Source organism: Zootoca vivipara, chromosome 7, assembly GCF_963506605.1.
Source record: "Zootoca vivipara chromosome 7, rZooViv1.1, whole genome shotgun sequence".
In the NCBI taxonomy this organism is placed as follows: Eukaryota; Metazoa; Chordata; class Lepidosauria; order Squamata; family Lacertidae; genus Zootoca; species Zootoca vivipara.
In genome coordinates this window covers 94913325-94932357 of record NC_083282.1, presented here as the reverse complement: position 1 = coordinate 94932357, position 19033 = coordinate 94913325, and the positions used below count along the sequence as shown (strand labels likewise).

The 19033-nt window shown below is 50.5% G+C and overlaps 1 protein-coding gene across 2 annotated transcripts; it reads right to left on the bottom strand.

The window, feature by feature from the left end:
• Positions 1-669: 669 nt before the first annotated feature.
• On the bottom strand, positions 670-18224 carry LOC118089512 (waprin-Phi1). 2 transcript variants are annotated; one of them, XM_060277426.1, is made up of 4 exons: positions 17891-18224; positions 9453-9605; positions 1278-1430; positions 670-855 (listed from the first exon to the last, which is right to left on the bottom strand). In XM_060277426.1, exons 1-3 carry the CDS (start codon positions 18024-18026, stop codon positions 1279-1281), a joined length of 441 nt encoding a protein of 146 aa, XP_060133409.1. In that variant the 5' UTR covers positions 18027-18224; the 3' UTR covers positions 670-855; position 1278. The 2 variants fall into 2 exon arrangements, with proteins under 2 accessions (XP_060133409.1, XP_034980163.1); XM_035124272.2 differs by lacking the exon at positions 17891-18224 and adding an exon at positions 9961-12652.
• Positions 18225-19033: the final 809 nt, after the last annotated feature.

Genomic DNA, 19033 nt, shown 5'->3' with positions numbered 1-19033 from the left:
GCCCTATATTATAATTATGACTGTAAGAAACACTTGCCAAATATTGCTTTCCAGCGGATCAGCGTTGTGTATTGGCGGCCGCCAGGCTCGTTTGCACTGAGCTTTGGGAAAGAGGAGGAGAAATATTGCTTTCCGGTGGGTAAGCATTGTACATTGGCGGCCGCCAGGCACGTGACAATGCAAATCGCCCTTCTCGTTGCCGCACGTTGCGGCACACCAGCCAGCGTCTCGCGGCACACTAGTGTGCCGCGGAACAGCGGTTGACAAACGCTGGACTAGATGATCCTCAGGGTCCCTTCCAATGCTATGATTCTTTGAGACCCACCAAAAAAAAGCACTTTGCAAGATGCCTTTTGCTAAACCTGGCAGCTCTTGTTTGAAGAGTTTCCTTAATCCCAAAACTAGCAGGAAACACAGGGCCTGTGTTTCTGCGCGGTATGCATTTCGGCACATGATCCGTGTTACTGTTTTCTGGGCTTGGCTTTCCCTGTGAGCCAGGAGGGAGGAATGGCAGATGGGAGGAAGGGGAGGTGGGCCTCTCCCGGGCGGGGGGGGGGCCGAGGTGCTCCACCTCCCACTTTCTGATGTCCCCCCCCAGAGCAAGGGAGGAGGGTGGTGGGTGCAAAGGGCAGAGCAAGCGGCAGTGACAAAGCCACAGGAACCAGGGACTGCTGTGCAAAGTGAGAGTTTTACTGCAAAAGTGGGTTAGGGTGTCCAACAAACATGGCGAAGGTGGGGAGGCGACCAGGTGCTGAGAACAGAGCGTCAGGGAGATGGTGGGTGTCACTGCCTTCAGGTCGGGGTCTGTGGAGGGTCCCCCACTGCAGCTGCTCCACAAGGTCCTGGAGGCTGCATCTGAAGAGGGAAGATGAGAGAGGGAGAGGGTGAGCCTGGCCTTTGCAATGGTTGCCTTTTATTAAATTTAGACACTGCCCTCCGTCTGAAGAGCTTAGGGCAGTTCACAAGATAAGGTGGGAAAAGGCGCTGTTGTTTTACAGGCACTCCAGACCGTTGGGCTGGCAGAATCCAGCCCACGACACTCACCACCCCAGCGCCATAAAATCCCCCCAGATATCCTGATAGCGGGTTGATACCGTGATGCCCACGTAAACCCTGTGGGGGGGGGGCTCATGGCAGGTTATGGGGGTGTCCCTGCTTTCCAGGGAACGGCAGAGTTTCCCCTGCCAGCACGGCCAGTTTCTGCCTGGGGTTTCTCTCCGCAGACCTTTCCTCCCCTCCTGGCTCTCAAATATGCTCCCTGCAGCCCATCGGGTCACCTCAGAATTCAGGAGTGGAACAGGCCAATTTGCCGCAGCCGTTCTGGCAGCATTTCTTGTCCCCCGGGCAGTTGGAATCCACTTCGCAGGCATTGTGACAGGCGCCCAGCATGGAGATCCCAATGGAGAGGCTGGGGCAAGTGCCTGGCTTATCTGCAAGGGGAGAAGAGAAGAGGTGAGCAGGCAGAGTCGTCTGGAGCCGCAGGAAGAGGAAGGCAAGCCCATCTGGCAGTGGGTCTCCTCCTCCAGGGCAGGGCAGCCCAGGCTTTTCACTGCTTGTGGGCAGGCAGGTGAAGGCGAGGGAGAACATGTTTGGAGTGGAATCACAGAAGGATCCTACAAAGCAGAAGACCAAGGAAGGGGAGGAAGAAGATGGAGCTTCAGATTCACAAAGAACACCAGGAGAGCCCGACTGCTGGATCAGGCCAGTGACCCTTCTAGTCCAGGATCCTGTTATCCCAGTGGAAAACCAGGTGCCTATTGTGGGGAACCAGCAATAAGTGGAAGCAGCAGCAGTTGCCTTAAAGGGGAGACCTCCCTCGGCTGCTGACGGAAGGCTGCCATCCCAACCCAAGCACACTTTCTAGCACTGGACGAGACTTACCTCTGAGGTTGGACACAGGAAGCCTTTGAAGCTCACACCAGCTCCTTTTCCACACTGCACTTTTCATAGAGTCATAGAGTTGGAAGGGACCCCCAAGGGTCATCCAGTCCAACCCCTACTATGTAGGATTCTCAACTGGATCACAGATAATTTGTACAGCTACTCTCTGTGTTGTCTGTGCACACAGCTGGGCATCCTTACAAACTCGTGTGCAACAGTCTTCTCTATCCGCCTCCCTTCAAATACTCTTTTTCCATTAACTTTTTTTTTCTATTTTTTAATTTAAGGGGGCGGGGTTTCCCAAGGGTTCTGCATATACACACCCAAGACCTCTTGGCACATGAGTTGAACTATCAAACGGTGCCCCTTGCCAGGGGAAAAGGGGTGAGTGTAGATCTACATTGGAAACAAGAGTGTGGGGTTGGTGGGTGTCCCTTCAATCTGGGAATCAAAGGCTGCCGCAAGGGGGGAAAGGGCCCACTGAATGATGCTGGTCGGTCCAAACCCCAAGAGGCACCAGAAGGCAGCCCCTGCCCTTTCCTCCCTACGGGTGGGAGGAGAGCATCAGTGCCACCTATTCACCCAAGGGTGGGGGCTCCTGAGGAGGGTGACAGCCCTCCTTCCAAGAAGTGCACCAGGAGTGCACTGCACCTGTTGCTATCACTGTAGGATCAACAGCAGCCGCAGGCGGTGATGCATTCATCGGAGGCTGGATCCTGCTGCCTGAGGTACTTGCCTCACATTGCCTCACAGTAGATGCGATAGATAGATAGATAGATAGATAGATAGATAGATAGATAGATTAGATACAGACAGACAGACAGACAGACAGACAGACAGACAGACAGTTAGAGGGAGTGCTTTTTTTCTGGGGGGACGCATACCCCTAAACATTTTGTGAATCTAAGTTTGACTTCATTGAGGGGCAGTATTTCAATATGAGTAGGAAAATGAGAGTGCCCCTAAACATTTTTTAGGAAAAAAAAGCACTGGATAGACAATAGAGATGATGATGAAGAAGAGTTTGGATTTGATATCCCGCTTTATCACTACCCGAAGGAGTCTCAAAGCGGCTAACAATCTCCTTTCCCCTCCTCCCCCACAACAAACACTCTGTGAGGTGAGTGGGGCTGAGAGACTTCAAAGAAGTGTGACTAGCCCAAGGTCACCCAGCAGCTGCATGGGGAGGAGCGGAGACGCGAACCCAGTTCCCCAGATTACGAGTCTACTGCTCTTAACCACTACACCACACTGGCTCTCAAGGGCAGAGATAGATAGATAGATAGATAGATAGATAGATAGATAGATAGATAGATAGATAGATAGAAAGATGATAGTTCTTTAGTTGAATAAAAAAAATCCTTCAGTAGCACCTTAAAGACCAACTAAGTTTTTATTTTGGTATGAGCTTTCGTGTGCATGCACACTTCTTCAGATACCAGTTGTTTAGTTGTTTAGTCGTGTCCGACTCATTGTGACCCCATGGACCAGAGCATGTCAGGCATTCCTGTTTTCCACTGCCTCCCGCAGTTTGCTGCACAGCTTAGGTCCAAGCTACCTTGCCATCTCTGTAGACTGATATCTATCTATCTATCTATCTATCTATCTATCTATCTATCTATCTATCTATCTATCGATCTAATCTCTTTGACCAAGCTAGATAGATAATAATAATAATAATAATAATTTATTATTTATACCCCGCCCATCTGGCCGGGTTCCCCCAGCCACTCTGGGCGGCTTCCAACAAAACAGAAATTCTAAAATACAGAAATCCATCAAACATTAAAATACAGAAATCCATTAAACATTAAAAGCTTCCCTAAACAGGGCTGCCTTGAGATGCCTTCTAAAGGTCTGGTAATTGTTGTTCTCTTTGACCTCTAGTGGGAGGGCATTCCACAGGGTGGGTGCCACTACCGAGAAGGCCCTCTGCCTGGTTCCCTGTAACTTGGCTTCTCGTAGTGAGGGAACCGCCAGAAGGCCCTCAGAGCTGGACCTCAGTGTCCGGGCAGAACGATGGAGGTGGAGACGCTCCTTCAGGTATACCGGACCGAGGCCGTTTAGGGCTTTAAAGGTCAACACCAACACTTTGAATTGTGCTCGGAAACGTACTGGGAGCCAATGTAGGTCTTTCAGGACCGGTGTTATGTGGTCTCGGCGGCCGCTCCCAGTCACCAGTCTAGCTGCCGCATTCTGGATTAGTTGTAGTTTCCGGGTCACCTTCAAAGATAGAGGATAGATAGATAGATAGATAGATAGATAGATAGATAGATAGATAGATAGATAAGACTTCCGGTCCGTCGCGGCGGAGAGAAGGACGCAGGGACTTCGCGTGCCGAAGTCCCTGGCCTCGCGGAGGGGGGGGAAGTCCGCAGAGCGAGCGGACTCCCCGTAAAAACACCGGGTAGAGAGTCCCGGTGACTCACGCGCCCAGCGGCTGCTCCGTTTTGCGGATCCCCCGCTGCCCGAGAGCTCAGTAGAGCGATCGAGAGCCGGCGGGGTGGAACCGCGGGAGCCATTTTGGGCTATATCTTACCTCCGAGAAGCGAAGCTCCGAGTCCTGACCCGGCAAGCGGCGGATTCTTCCGAACAAATTTAAAGATTTCCATAAAGTAAGTGGAATTTTTATTTGGACTTTAAAATCATCAATTGGAAAAATAGGAGAGACTTTAAAGAAACGGAAGTCGGTCTCTTCCTAATGGCAAACCGGGAGGCGCTTTAAATAAACCCAAGCCGAAAGACGAAAAAGTTTCTGGGACGGTGGACCCGAGAGAAAGAAAGACTTTTTTGAACCTTCTCAGCTCCCGTGCCCGGCACCCCTTGAGGTACAGCATTGTTGGGGGGAAGAGTGCTTTGACAGCTGTCAAAAGCTGTCAAACTGTTAAAAGACCGGGTGGATTTACTGCATTGCTGTGAACAGTAAAAATCGATTGAAAATGAGGTAGAATTATTTAAATTGAAATTAAGAATGGATTGGTGATGGAGTTAAAGACAAAGGGAAAGACCAACCAAGATGGAGTCGATCGTCTAAACAGGAAGGAATTTTCCAGCACCCTTTGCTCCCTACCTCCTGTTCGTCTGCGGTTAAAAGAGTTATGAAAACAAAGTATTCTCGAGCCTTCCAGGAGGCGGTGTTGAACTATCTACAAACATGGGAGGACATTTACAAGGAACGGCAACATCCTAATTTACCATCAGTAGAGGCTGAAGTCCAAGTTCAGGATTTAGAGGACAATTCGGACTTTGAGACTTTTGATTCTGAGAATGTGTGCGAGGAGAAACAACCTGAGGAGAATTTTGAAGGCGACTTGGACTACAAAAAATATATTTTGGATGAAGCAAAGTATGGATTTCAAAAGGAAGAAAAACAAGAAAAGCAAGAAAATGAGAAGCAAAGGGACATGAAGATTAATGCAATTGAAGATCCTGGAGGAGTTAATATGTGGAGCGGTGTCATTCAGGGGTGGGAAGGACAGGAGCAGGGGGGAGTAAAGGCCTGGAGATGGAATTGGGAAAGAACTGGTGTGGGGTGAAAATTTTAGTTAAAAGGTTTTTTTTGGTTTTTGAACGACGGTCTTCGAAATCTTGGTTTGTTAACGGAAATGCTGAGCCAATTGGGGGAAAAGACATAGGGAGAGGGGAAGGAGAATGTAATAAAGTATATGGTTAAGATTTAGTGTAGTGATTCGATGTTAAGGGGGAAAAAAATTGAGTTTTCTGGAGGGAGTTAGAAGAATGGCTGAGGAAAGAATTTTTTTTTAGTTTAATATTAATTTTTGTGAGTTCAGATAGGTGTCTGGGCAGAGAGCTGCCTACCCTCCTCTCTTTACTTGGAGACACCCAGTGGCAGGGGGTGCTCGGAGGGGAGAGGAGGGGGTGGAAGGAAACCCAGGCACAAAAATGGAACCTTGGAAGTGCTGTGCCCTGCAGGTCCCTTCTGTGGCAGAGGGGGGCCTGTGGGAGGGCAGCATGGAAAAGGAGGAGGATTGAGTTAATAGTATAAGAATAAGATTTTGAATTGGAATAGAAAACCCGCCACAATTAATTAGAGAAGTTAGGAAAACCAGGAGGAAGAGTATCGAGGAAGTCACAATTATAATGTTAAGATAATAAGAATTGGGAATTTATATTTCTTCCCTATTGTTGTTGTGTTGTCTGTATTTGTTTAACTATGTCTATGAAAGAGCTGGGGGGAAACCAACCCTCAGAGCTCCTCCATTCCTGTCCTTTCAGTGGCAGGGAGGGGATGTGGGGGGAGGAGGGAGGGGGGAGGCCAAACCCAACTTATAATGGACCCCTTTGATTCTTAACGCCCACGGGTACCACTGGTGGCAGAAGTGGACTGGTGGGTGGACGGAAAATGAAAGGACAGTATTATAATGTATGTTTTGTTTGTCTTGTTTGTATAAAACTAATAATTTTTTTTTAAAAAAAAAGATAGATAGATAGATAGATAGATAGATAGATAGATAGATAGATGATAGATAGATAGATAGATAGATAGATATCACTCTACAGAGATGGCAAGGTTGCTGCACTGCTTCCTATCCTGCCTATTTCATGGAATCCTGGAATTATACAGTTGAAAGGGACCCCCCCCCTCAAATCCAGGGATCATAGCTAAAGCGTTTCATTCATAGACATGTCAAACACGGGAAGCGGAAAGCACAGCCCTGCAAAGTTAGTCAGTCTGCTGCAGTCGAAGGTGACCTCAGACAGCTCCATGCAGGCCATGAGCTCTTGAGAAGGGCCGCCTTGGGCCAAAATGAGTTAAATAGTGCAGACCCTTGGGGTCCCTTCCAAATTACGATCCTATGATTCTAGGGACAACATGGGGATGGTGTTGCATGCACAGGACTCCCAAATGGCACCTGCACCCAGCAGTGGATGCACCTGATCGTACAGTTTGTACACGCCCTGAGTCAACACTAAGTCCTTGCCTGTGTGAGACGCTCATTAAAGGATTTCAACAGGGAAAGAAGCACTATATTAAGCACTATATTAAGTATTCCTGGAACTGCAGTTGGTTGCGAAAGAGAAATGCCTTGGCGACACGGCAGGAGTACCTTCTCCGAATGGAGAATGTCGGCCGCGAAGAGACAAAAAGGAGATTCTTTTAAGACGCAAGGTTCTCTGCATCTCTATCAGCCTAGGACGGTGGGGCACCATCTCCCCTCCGAAGGTCAGCCCAGCCCACGGGGTTAGCAGGGTTAGCCTGGCATTGAACAGCATGGTTAAAAAGCAGAACTGGAAATGGAAATGGCTGAGATACATGGAAATGGCTGAGATGACCGGAAGAATTCGCGACCGGGGAGAAGAAGCGACAGGAGAAGAGTGGAAAGATTTTAAAATGTATTTGAAAAAATATGCTAAAATTGAATATTAAGATTAGATTTAGAATTGTATAGAAGCTGTGGATTTGGAAATTATGTGAAGTATATTGAGGTATGAAAGATTTGAAATTCTAAGAAATTTTTATAAAAATGCATTGGAAATTGCTAAAGATAAAAATGAAATGAAGCACAGATTGAGGGAACTCGAGGAGGTCCCTATATATAATGTCAAAGGAATTTGGATTTGGATTTGAATTTTTGTGTCTATTTGTTTTGTTATGTTATGTTATGTTATGTTATGTTATGTTATGTTATGTTATGTTATGTTATGTTATGTTATGTTATGTTATGTTATGTTATGTTATGTTATGTTATGTATGTATGCTTTTTGTTTATTTTTTCTTTCTTTCTGTTTATAAAATTAATAAAAATTATTCTTAAAAAACAACAACAACACATAACTGAAAGTGCCCAAACAGAGGAATCCCCACTGCTTTTTGGAGAAGCTCAGCTGGAGACTTGGGGAAGGAACTCTCCAAGGGAAGGGGAGCCTGGAAGTGTGTTTGGGCTACTATTGCTGCTGTTTTTCACTTCTCCAAGGCCACCATGTGTGGTGTCCCATCCTGCCCCCTGCCAGAGAAGCAAAAAAAAAGGCCACAGCCACTTCTCCTGTGGTGGAGGCTGCCTCCAGAAGCCTCTGCCACAGCCATACGACCCCCCCCCCCAGCAAGCCAGGCTTCAGCAAGGGTGGGGTGCATGGGGGACCTGAACATTTTGCCTCAGGCAGAAAAATGGGCCATCCCTCTGTTTAGGAAAGGAGGGATCAGTTATGATCAATTACTTCCCAAAAGCCACCAGGAATTCCCGTGAAGACCGAGAGGGCAAAGAGTGAGCGGGCACCTCTGCCCCCCCATCCTGCCCCACTAGCACACGGGGCTCCAGTCACTTAAGAAACATGGTCATTTTTTTTGCAGACTGGAGTGGCAGGACATTTCTGCCCTGCAGAGGGCTGGGCTAGATGGCGGGAAAGGCGTATCCAAACAGCTACGCAAGGGTTAATGCCGTAGCACAGAATCCTATGACGTTAACACCATTGTTGGGTCAGTGGTCGACAGAGAGAGCGGGTTTTAATTGTGAGAGCAGCAGGTGTTTTTATGCTGCTCTGGGCCTGTAAATATCCATCAGTCTCATATATAAATTTCAAGTAAATATGTTTCAGAATACCGAGTAAAAGCAAAGGGTTATTTTTAAACTTTAAACAGAGTGTCTTGGTAGTCTTTTCTGGGAAGGAAAAAGAGGACTATTAAAAAGGGTCAAATGACGTCAGGCAATTTCCGCAAAACTCTGTGTAAAGTACAATTACCACATTGATGACCCCGGGGGGGTCCCTTCTAGCTCTGCAATTCTATCATTCCACAAAGAAGATGCTTGTCTCCTGCTTCTTCAGGATACTTGGTTGTCACAGAGGCTCCAGGCTGGCTCCTGCACAGCTCCCTCATCCTCCTACCGAGATGCTTAGAATCATAGAACCATAGAGTCGGAAGGGACCCCTGAAGGTCCTCTTGTCCAACCCCCTGCAATGCAGGGATCTCAGCTAAATCATCCATGACAGATGGCCATCCAGCCTCTGCTTAAATGCCAACTCTCTCCTTTATGCCACAGAAGGAACAAAATCCCAAATGCTGCTCTTTGCAAGGATGCTCCACACATCAGGAGACCTCAGGCGTCACCTTGTTTGCCCAACTGATGACCTGACCATTCTGCATCATCCTTTCAGATGGTGCCACTGACTGCTGGAAAGGTGGGGCAGGGGCTTCCATAACGGGCAGCCCCCCCCCCCACTCATAGCACCTGGCACCATGGTGCTGAAGCTGAGGCCTAAGATTATAAGAGGAGCTGCTGCTGGATCAGGCCATCGGCTCATGGAGTCCAGCCTCCAGTTCTCACAGTGGCCCGTGGGAAATTTGCAAGCAGGATCTGAGCACCAGAGCCCTCCCCCCTCTTTGACTGTGGAGACAGAGCGGAAGCATCCTGGTTAGTAGCCATTGATAGCTGTCCCCTCCTCTGAGTTATCTAAACCTCTTTTTAAAGCCTTCCAAGTGGGTAACCATCAGGGTCCCCTGTGGCAGTGAGTTCCACAGTTCAGCCATGTGCTGCCTAGCTGAGACTCACTCCTGGGGGGGTGGGGCAGGAGGATTGCAGTGGGCAGGGGGGGCACAAGAGGGCCAGCGTTACCATTTGGGAGATGGCAAGAGGCCCCGCAGCCCGTCCGGCAGCACTTCTCGACGCCCTCGCAGCTGGCATCAGACTGGCACTCTTCTGTGCAGTTACTGCTGGCACTCTGCACCTCTGTATCTGGGCATGTGCCCCCTTTTACTGCAGCAGCAACTGGAAAACGCAAAGAGAAGACAGTGTTGCCTTGAGGGGTTCCACCCGGCCTCTTCTTGGGGGCCCTTGATGTGGCCGCAGGGAATTCCCCTGCCCTTGGCACGTGGAAGCTCAAGGGGGTGGCAAGCTGGCATCAATGCCCATGGTGGGCATTGCAGCAAAAGCCTTTTCTGGGAGGGTGGAGAGCAACTGCCCTGGGCTCCCTCCCAGGCACCCACTGCAGGTAAGAGAGGCAAGAGAGTTTCCTTGCCGAAGGAGAGTCAGGCGGGCCGGGCCTCTTCATCCAGCTGGGCCAGGCTGGAGACAAGGGCTTTTCTCTTCTTCTCGCCTAGGGATAGCACCCTCTCACACCCACCTGTAATGTTCTGTTGGAGCACCTCTATCCGCAGAATCGAGGCTGTGAGAAGCCCCACCAGGGAGACGAGGACGAAGAGGTGGAGGAGGCAGCTGCTATTCCTGGGCTTCATGGTGCTGTTGCTCGCAGCAGAGAAGGTGCTGTGGGTCTCTGGCTGCTGCAGGCCAAGCTTTAAGCTCTCTCAGGTGTGGCTGGAGGAGGGGGAGGGAGGTGGGGAGGGCGAAGAGAGGCTCCTGGGTGATGGACAGAGAACAAGTGGAGCCCAGCTCCCTCCTTCTTCCATTGCACAATCCGATCGGATCAAGTGACACAGCTGGCCCTGGTGCGAACCAGGAAGCAGCAGGCTCAGGGAGCCATAAGAGAAGAGTCTGGGAGCCTCTGCTCAGCCAACTAGGGACCCTTCTATCTCTCCACCAACTCCTGGTCTCCTTGCAGCAGGCAGGTGTTGAAGCTGCTCAAGAAAGCCGCTGTTCTTCCCAGAGGAGAAGTGGAAGTTGGACCAGCATGCTGAAGGCCAAGGGCCTTGTGCCATTGAGCAAAAGACCCCCCCCCAAAAAAAAATCTCATTTCCCCATTCTCGGGAGACCTGCCAGGGCAAGTGGAGCTTGCGGGTCCTCAGCACTTCTGACATCGAATGTGGTGCCACAGGAAAAGGTTCGGAGGAAGAGAGGCTGGCTGCTGGCACTGCAAAGGTCCAGGAGCGCATGAGGCAGAGAAGGCAGCAGAGTGGCAGAGGCCAGGGCAATTAAATGGTAAATGATGAGACAGTGTTTGATGATAAGAAGAGCCTGCTGGGTCTGGTCAGTGGCACACCTGGCACAGCATCCTCTTCTCACAGTGGCTGAACAGTTGCCTCCATGGAAAACCAGCATTCGAGCACAAGAGGACTCCTTAAGCAGAGGCTTGACAGGCATATGTCAAGAATGCTTTGATGGTGTTTCCTGCTCGGCAGGGGGTTGGACTGGATGGCCCTTGGGGTCTCTTCCAACTCTATGATTCTATGATTCTATTATTCCTTCCTCCTGTGGTTTCAGGTCTTCAGAAGCATTGGTGCCTCCAGCTGTGGGGGTAGCGCAGAGCCATCCTGGCCAGTTACCATTGACAGCCCTCTCCTCCTCCGTGAATTTCTCCAGTCCTCTTTTAAAGCCATCTAAGTTGGTGGCCATCACTGCCTCCTGTGGAAGGGAGTTCCACCGTTTAACTACACACTGTGTGATGAAGTCCTCGGTGTTGTTTGACTTACTTGCTTGAATCATCAAGAGCGACCGGCTCTCTCGGCCCTTTTCTAGCTTTCCACCGACTTGTGGCCTCAGCAAAGGCCAGAGGAATCCGCTGCTGCCCGATTGGTGCCTGCTCCCAACCAAAGGGGTGGGTGCAGTGCAGAGTGATGCCCTGGTCTGCAGCAACCAGCACTTGGGCAGGTGAGAGAAGGGACAACCCTGTCATCTGAGGTACCAGGCTGGCTGTCCAGGTCTCAAGTTCCATGTTTGCCTGGCTGCGGGGTCACCCTCCCTGTTGGGGTCACAGGGCACCTGGCAGCCTCCCTCCTTGCGTGTGTTCTCACGCCAGTTAAATCCCCGCTGTCAACAATGAGGCAAGGTTTGGGAAATGCTGGAGCTGATGCTTTGTTTGCAGTTGCAGGCACCATGCCCTGATCGAGGGACACAAATGCCCGCTTACGTAACGGGGGTTTAACTCTCCCAGCTTCCAGGGCAAGGAAGATGATCGCTGACCACTGCCACCCAATCAGGGTTAGCACCCCTTGCTCGGATAGCCTAAGAGGATGGGCTATGAAGGTGTCATGAGCTCTGATGGAAAAGGAGCTGGTTGACAAGGAGGGGCGTTTGGCTTCTGCCCGGGCGTTGTAAACGCAGGTGAGCACTCCTTGGATGAAGCATTCCTTCAGAAGAACATAAGGAGGCCCTTTTGGATCAGGCCAATGGCCCAGCTAGTCCAGCATCCTCTTCTTATAGCGGCCCAGGAATCACGAATGCTTCTTAGAACCTCATAAGATTCCCGCATGTTGACGGGCGGAATCCATCCTTTTCACCCCTCGCTCTGATAGTGGCAGGCGGGTCCTCGGAGGCAGGGAAGCCGCCCAGAGTGGGCTCCCAGCAGCTGTGTGTGCAGAGGAGCCAAGGAGCCTGGGACACAGCGTCAGCTCTGGTTTCTTTACACAGGGACGGGTGACTGGCAGGCCAAGGGGCCGATCCGGATCTCCTTTCCATATTTGCACATCTCCAATCGAAGGACAAAGGAAGCGGGAGAGGAGAGTGACCGAGCTCTGGAGAGGAGCACACCTCCTTTTCTGTCGAGGGATTCCTAATCTTGGGGACACATTAACAGCCCACAACCACATTTCCCAAATTATCCAGAAATATTTGCAAGAGCCTGCTGGATCAGGCCGATGGCACATCTGGTCCAGAATCCTTGTTTCTTGTTTTGGAGTTTATTGCATTATTATTTTCCTTGGTGGGTCCTGCAAACCACTATTCCGAACGATGCTTTTTATAGGGTAGGGCAGGGGGCACAGAAGTTGGGTTTATGGGACCAAGGGCGTTGCCCCCCCCCAAGTTTGGGAACCACTTGCTCAGAGGGACTGATGGCCTGGCTTGGTGGCTTCTGATGTTCCTCAACTCTCCCAGACTTTTCTTTCTTCTTGATGCCATTTGCTTTGGTCCCTCCTGGCTTATCTAATCTCTCCCTTTGTACCGATCAGCTGTGTAATTGTTCATAGCTTTACCTTTTGGCTTAGGAAGCAAAGCAGAAAGAACCGACAAAGGAGGAAGATGTGGTTAGAAAAGGATCTGTTTGCAAATGGCAGGGAGGCATCCCCACCTCTTTGTCCTCATCCTCTTTGTCCTTCTCTTCAGTCAACCATGTTTTCATGGCACAGCTGACTCTGGTGTATTGCCCTGGCTCCTTCTGAAAGTTTGAGTATTTTGTATTTGGTTATTATGCTCAGGAGAATGGCAAGATCTGTTTCCTGCTTCCCTAATAAGCCCTGGCTAGCTGAAGGCGAAACAGGCAAAATGCCCTTAACAGCACCTTGAAGCAGGCCATCCTGGTGCTTGGCACAGCACTGAGGGACTCATCCAGGCTTCCTTTTGTGCCATATCTCTAGGCACAGGTCTGTGCTTTAAACTAAAGCATTGTGTCCAAGCACTTTAATTTTGGCCCTGGCATTTCCCCCAGGAAAACCCGCTCTTTACTGCTGGATCAACGCAAATGTGTCAGTCGGCAGAAATCCTGAGTTGCCATTTGTTCCAATGGAGCTTTAAAGAGTGGATTTTGTGGGGAAAGCACTGGGGCAAAAAGAAAAAGGTGCTCAGACACAGGGCTTTAAAGTGTGGACTTGGACCTAGCAAGTGTGGGGTAGGTGTGGATGAGCCAGAGGTCAGCACGGTCATCTGCTGATGTTCTTGCAAAGCAGGCTGCCATTCGGGCTGAGCTTCAAAGTCTGATGTGAAACGCTGGCAATTCTGTTTGCCTCGAGTGCTCCAGAATTCATAGGACAGAACTAAGCCTGAGAGTTTGGGAAATGTTTCCAGAACTTAGACACTCTTGTGTTGCATAGGGGTTTGTGGGAAGAGGGCGTGATTAGTTTATTTTGTTTGAGTCCTTGTTTTCATCTTGGATTTTTATGCTGGGAACCAGCCTGAGATCAACAGATGGAGATCAATAAAATAAATAAAATAATGGGAGACCCGGGCTCATTTGTCCCCCCCCCTTTAACTGCCACAATGGGGATATTTGGCCCCCTTTCCAGGGCCAGGGACCTCCCTGCTCATCCTTGGCTGCCACGTGGTCAGAGCCTGCAGAAACCAAGCATTGCAGGGGTCTGAGCCAGAAGACCCTTCGTGTCCCTTCCACTCTTTAGTTCTAAGCAAAAGCATCCCTCCCTCCCTCCCTTGGTTAACATTTTTGTGCAAAGCTGCTCTACAATCCAGACCAGATCCATATCACCTGAGAACAATCCCACCTGTGTCCTTTGAGCCGCATTTTGAAAAGAGCATTTGGGCATGTTGTGTGCGAGAGATGAGCTCCTTGGCATAACTCTTCTCGCACCCATGGCGGCAGGGACTTGGAAGGTGGTCAAATTCAGGGAGGGGAGAGAGAGAGAGAGAGAGAGAGAGAGAGAGAGAGAGAGAGAGAGAGAGAGAGAGAGAGAGAGAGAGAGAGCGCCACATTCCCAGCCAGCTTCCTTGGGCCAGTCAGCAGTGTGTAACCTGAGTTGTCGTCTGTTACATAAAGGATTAATTGGTACTTACCTTACAGATGATAACTATGAGGGCAAAAGCAACAGTGGCAAGGGGGGGGGGGAAGCAGGGGGGGTGGCTTGTTTGCTGCTCTTTCAGCAACCTCTCTAACTGCTGCCAAATTGCAAGCAGTTGCTTATTTTGTGCCCCAGCCTTTGGGGCAATACTGTCTCCCCATCCTGGTGTGCTTGGGCTGCTTTCTCTGCCACAGCCATGCATTTGTGCATGTGGGTGTGTTGTGCATGCATAAAAGATTGGTTGTTGTTTTTCTAAAAAAACGTGCAACGTTGCACAACTGCACAAAACGCATGGAGTCATGGCATGGGGAACCTCACGGCTGTTGGATTATCACAAACTCTGGAGGAGACGGGATGGCTGGGAAATAAGTACGGCCTTCTTATCGCAACAGGTTCCCTGTGTACTTGACCACCTCTAGCAGTCTGCTGCAAGGGCCATTGCGGTTCGAGGACCCCCCCCCCCGCGAGAAATAAAGGCACATGGTATTTGAGTTAATGGGTAGAATGAGGCCACAACTTTATTGGTTAGAGCAAGTGAGAGGTATTGGCTTAGGCGTTGGACTCGCTAGCAAGCGTGACTCCACCCCGCTCGGGGTCGTATCAGGTTAACACCCCGAGGGAGGAACCTGTTGATGCAAATACAACTGAAAGCTCCCCCTGGTGTCACCGGGGGTCGTGCCATGGCCCTAGCCACCAGCAGGGCGTCGGACGGGATCCACGACTGCCGGATCCCTTAAGGGGAAACCCCTATAAGAGGAGGGTTGGATGATGGCCACAACCAGTCCTCGAACACACCAGACAGCTCCATATTCCAATGCCTGCCGCCAATACACTCACCGCTGTAACCAAGCCCTAATGCTTCCTGTGATATCAGCTAGCCAGATATCAAGGGGAGATCCGGAGGCTGCTGCGCTCTTTTGAAGCAGGTAAACCCCGCCCACGAGCTGGCCCTATTGGCCAGCCAGGGGCCTGAGTGCGGCAGCAGGAATAGGTGAAGCAGGGGGCCGAACATGCCCCTCTGCTTAGCGCGTAGAGCGAGTCCCGCCCGCAAAGTCTCCCCTCCATGAAGAGGAGAGATCAAGCCAGAAGCCCCAGGGCAGCATCATGGCCAGGATGAGTCTGAAGCCAAGCAGGGCTGGGTTTGCTCAGTGCCTGGATGGGTAGCTGCCCGGGAGAACTTTGTTCGGCATGTTGGAAAAGATGCAACATGTAAGCATGAGAAAATCAAGAGATTCTTGCATTGCACAGGGTGGACTAGATGGCCCTTGGGGTGCCTTCCAGCTCCACAGTTCTATGATTCATTGCACTTCTCACCTTGAGGATGGGGCCAGGGTCTGGAGGGGAGTGGGCAGGAGGGCAGAGGGACCAGGCTGGCTGGCTGGCCAGCCGGCCCAGAAGAACCCCCTTCAAGTCTCTGTCTGGTCTGGACTCTGTCCAGATTAGTGAGATTAGATGTGGACTTGATGTATCCAAAGATTGACTTTCGCCGTGACGTCTGCATTCCTCCTCCGGAGGACAAAAGGCTCCCTTGCCACAGAAAGCCCTGCCCTTGTTTGCTTTCTAGGCTCAGAGAAGCAAGTTTGGGAGGAACATGCTGGTTCCCAGGTGAGCAGTTAGGGTCCGGTGGCAAGAAGATGAGCTGGGGGAGGGCCACGGGTGCAGCGGGAGAGGGGGGGGGGTTCTCTGCTCTTTCTCAGAGGTCGAGAAACTTGGAGCCACCCAAGGAAACCGAGAAGCCACCTAGCTCAAGATGAGAACTAAGAGAGGAGAAGCAGCCCGTGGATTTCACTGCAAATTTTTATGGCCCCTGGAGTTGTCTTTGAGTTGGCGACTAGTACTAGCCATGATAGAATCACAGAATTGTAGACTTGCAAGGGACCCCCAGGGATCATCTAGGGCTGATCCACACTTGCCTTTCCTCTGCTGTTTCCAGGCACAGGCCATGCTTTAAAGCTCTTTGTCCGAGAACTCTTATTTTAATTTTTGCTCAAAAACCTGCTCTCTAAAGCTAAATTGCAGCCAACATCAATTCTGGATTGCTCCAGTTCAGCTTTAAAGAATGAGAAGATTAGAGTACAAGTGAGGAGAATACATCAATTAACAAAGCTTCCACAACAACCCTGCAGGGTGGGACACTATCACCCCCATTTTCAGATGAGGAAGCGACATGCTCAAGGTCATGCAACAAGTTAATAGAATCATAGAACTGAAGAGTTGGAAGGGACCCCCGAGGGTCATCTAGTTCAACCCTCTGCAATGCAAGAATCTCAATTAAAATTCTGGTGCTGTAAGGAGCTGATCAAGATCCCTTAGACCCAAGCTATGTGCTCTAGCCACTAGACCACTGTTTCTCTCAGGGCATCAATGGAAGAGTACTCTTGTCCACAGACAATAAAAGTGCTAGCTAGCCTTTAGTGTTCCCCGTGCAGCTAATATTGCAGCAGACGTGTTGGAAAACGGGTCCAGTCTCTGGTTCTGAGCACACATTTTGGTGCAGACATAACTCTGGGTTTTGCAGATTGCCTCCGGGTTTGCTGTTAAACTGACAGAAATCCTCCTGGCAGTGAAGGAGTCAACATGCTTTTGCCTTTGCAGTGGTTGATGTTTGCAAGACCCCCCCCCCCTTAGCTCTGCTCACCTCCCTTCTCTGGTCCCACTGCATTCCTGAGCTTGTGTGGGTCAGAGAGTGCAAAGCAAGGGATATGGGGCTCCATGGATCTTCTGGCAATCCAGAAACGCTCTCCCTCCCTCTGTCCTCCTCTCTCCGCCTGTGTCTCTCATCCCTTCCCTCCAAACCCCATCTTAAAATCCCCTTACATTTGCTTCAATGTTCAGGGTCATCCCAGCCTCTGCCCGATCGTCCCCCCCCCCCATCATGCCACAGGTGAAATGCACACTCACCTGGGATCTGAGGCAGGTGGTGCCAGCTGGCTGAGCACCAGCGGAGTCACAAGTTACAAACTCACACAGAATCACAGAATTGAAGAGCTGGAAGGGAGCCCAAGGGTCATCCAGTCCAGCTGCCTGCCGGGCTGCGTCTCGATTTGTCTGTGTGCATTTACAACAGGCTTCCTTTTACATATATAGAACAAACCTCTAGGGTGGCTGAGTGCCTGAAACCCTTTTTTAAGCAATAAAACAATGACTAGGAGCAGCCCAAATGTGGCAGGCAGGTAAGGGCTTGTTTAAAAGGATGGAGAAATGAAGACTGAGAGGTGATAGGACAGCCGTCTTTGAATATCTGAAGGGCTGTCCCTTGGAAGATGGAGAAAGCTTGCTTTTCTCCTGCTCTGGAGGGGAGGATTCAAGTTAAAAGAACGGAGATTCTGACTAAACATGAGGAAGAGAACTTTCTGAAGGTAAGAGCTGTTCCACAGTGCAACGGTCTCCCTCGGGAGGAGGTGCACTCTCCTTCCTTGAAGGTTTCAAAGCAGAGGTTGGATGGCCATCTGTCTTGGATGCTTAATTGAGATTCCTGCATTGCAGGGGGTTAGACTAGATGAACCTTGGGGTCCCTTCCAGCTCTACGATTCTATAAGGTGTCAGAGGACCCTGCCTTGGTTGCATTCAGGTCCATCTCTCCCCCTCGTCCAGCCTCTCTGACAGACCAAGATCCTGCAGCCTTTCAAGAGGAAACAGCAGACCTGCACTCACCTTGGGAAATGGTTTCAGGGAGAGGAGATGCTGAGGCAGATGGAGGATTGGGCCCAAAGAGCTCTAGGTTGAGCCCCAGGAGGAGGACGAAGACAGTGAGGACCAGCTTCATGTTGCAGCCTGCAGGAAGGGTCATGGAGCCAAGTGGAGCCCAGCCAAGATATAAACCCTCTGGCCTGCTGCTGTGTGGGTGTGGGTGGAATTGGGGGTGGGAGGGGCCGCTTCAAGGTGACCTTGGTGGACTAGTCAAGGTCCCCCCCCCCACCCTCCATTCGAGGCTGGTTCTCCTTGCCTGAGGCACTGGCATCCGGCCCCAGGCGTGCCTGAGACTTGGTGGGTTGCCTGAGCGACTGCCCAGCAGGTGCAGCCATGCGATCGATGCAAAGCCACATCGTCACCTGCCTTGTTCCTCGGACCGAGAACGCAGCCAGGATTGAACTTGCTCTATTGGAAAAACTGAGCAACAACCAATGCAGTTCCAGAGGACAATGTAATAAGGGTAGATTTGGCAGAGGTCTGGTGTGATTTCATGACAGGTGTCAGTAAGGACGAAGACGGTCTGCCCCCTCACTCTGCTTATCAGCGGATTTGGTTGATTCGGTAATATGTGATGTTGTTCCTCTATAAAATTTGCCCCACCCATGGCAGTAATGGGTTTTATTTCATTCTATGTAAAAAATCATACCCGGCTTTCTATTTTTATTGCACCAGCTCGATGTGGGTCTTTTTTTGCTGCTGCTTCTGTTAGCCCAATGATGTATTTTCTTTAAGTCACTTTTCTTGCTTTAAAGGCAAAGGTAAAGGGACCCCTGACCATTAGGTCCAGTCGTGACCGACTCTGGGGTTGCGGCGCTCATCTCGCATTATTGGCCGAGAGAGCCGGCGTACAGCTTCCAGGTCATGTGGCCATCATGACAAAGCCGCTTCTGGCGAATCAGAGCAGCACACAGAAACGCCATTTACCTTCCCGCTGTAGCGGTTCCTATTTATCTACTTGCACTTTGACATGCTTTCGAACTGCTAGGTTAGCAGGAGCTGGGATCGAGCAACAGGAGCTCAACCCGTCACAGGGATTCGAACCGCCGTCCGCCGACCTTCTGATCAGCAAGCCCTAGGCTCAGTGGTTTAACCCACAGCGCCACC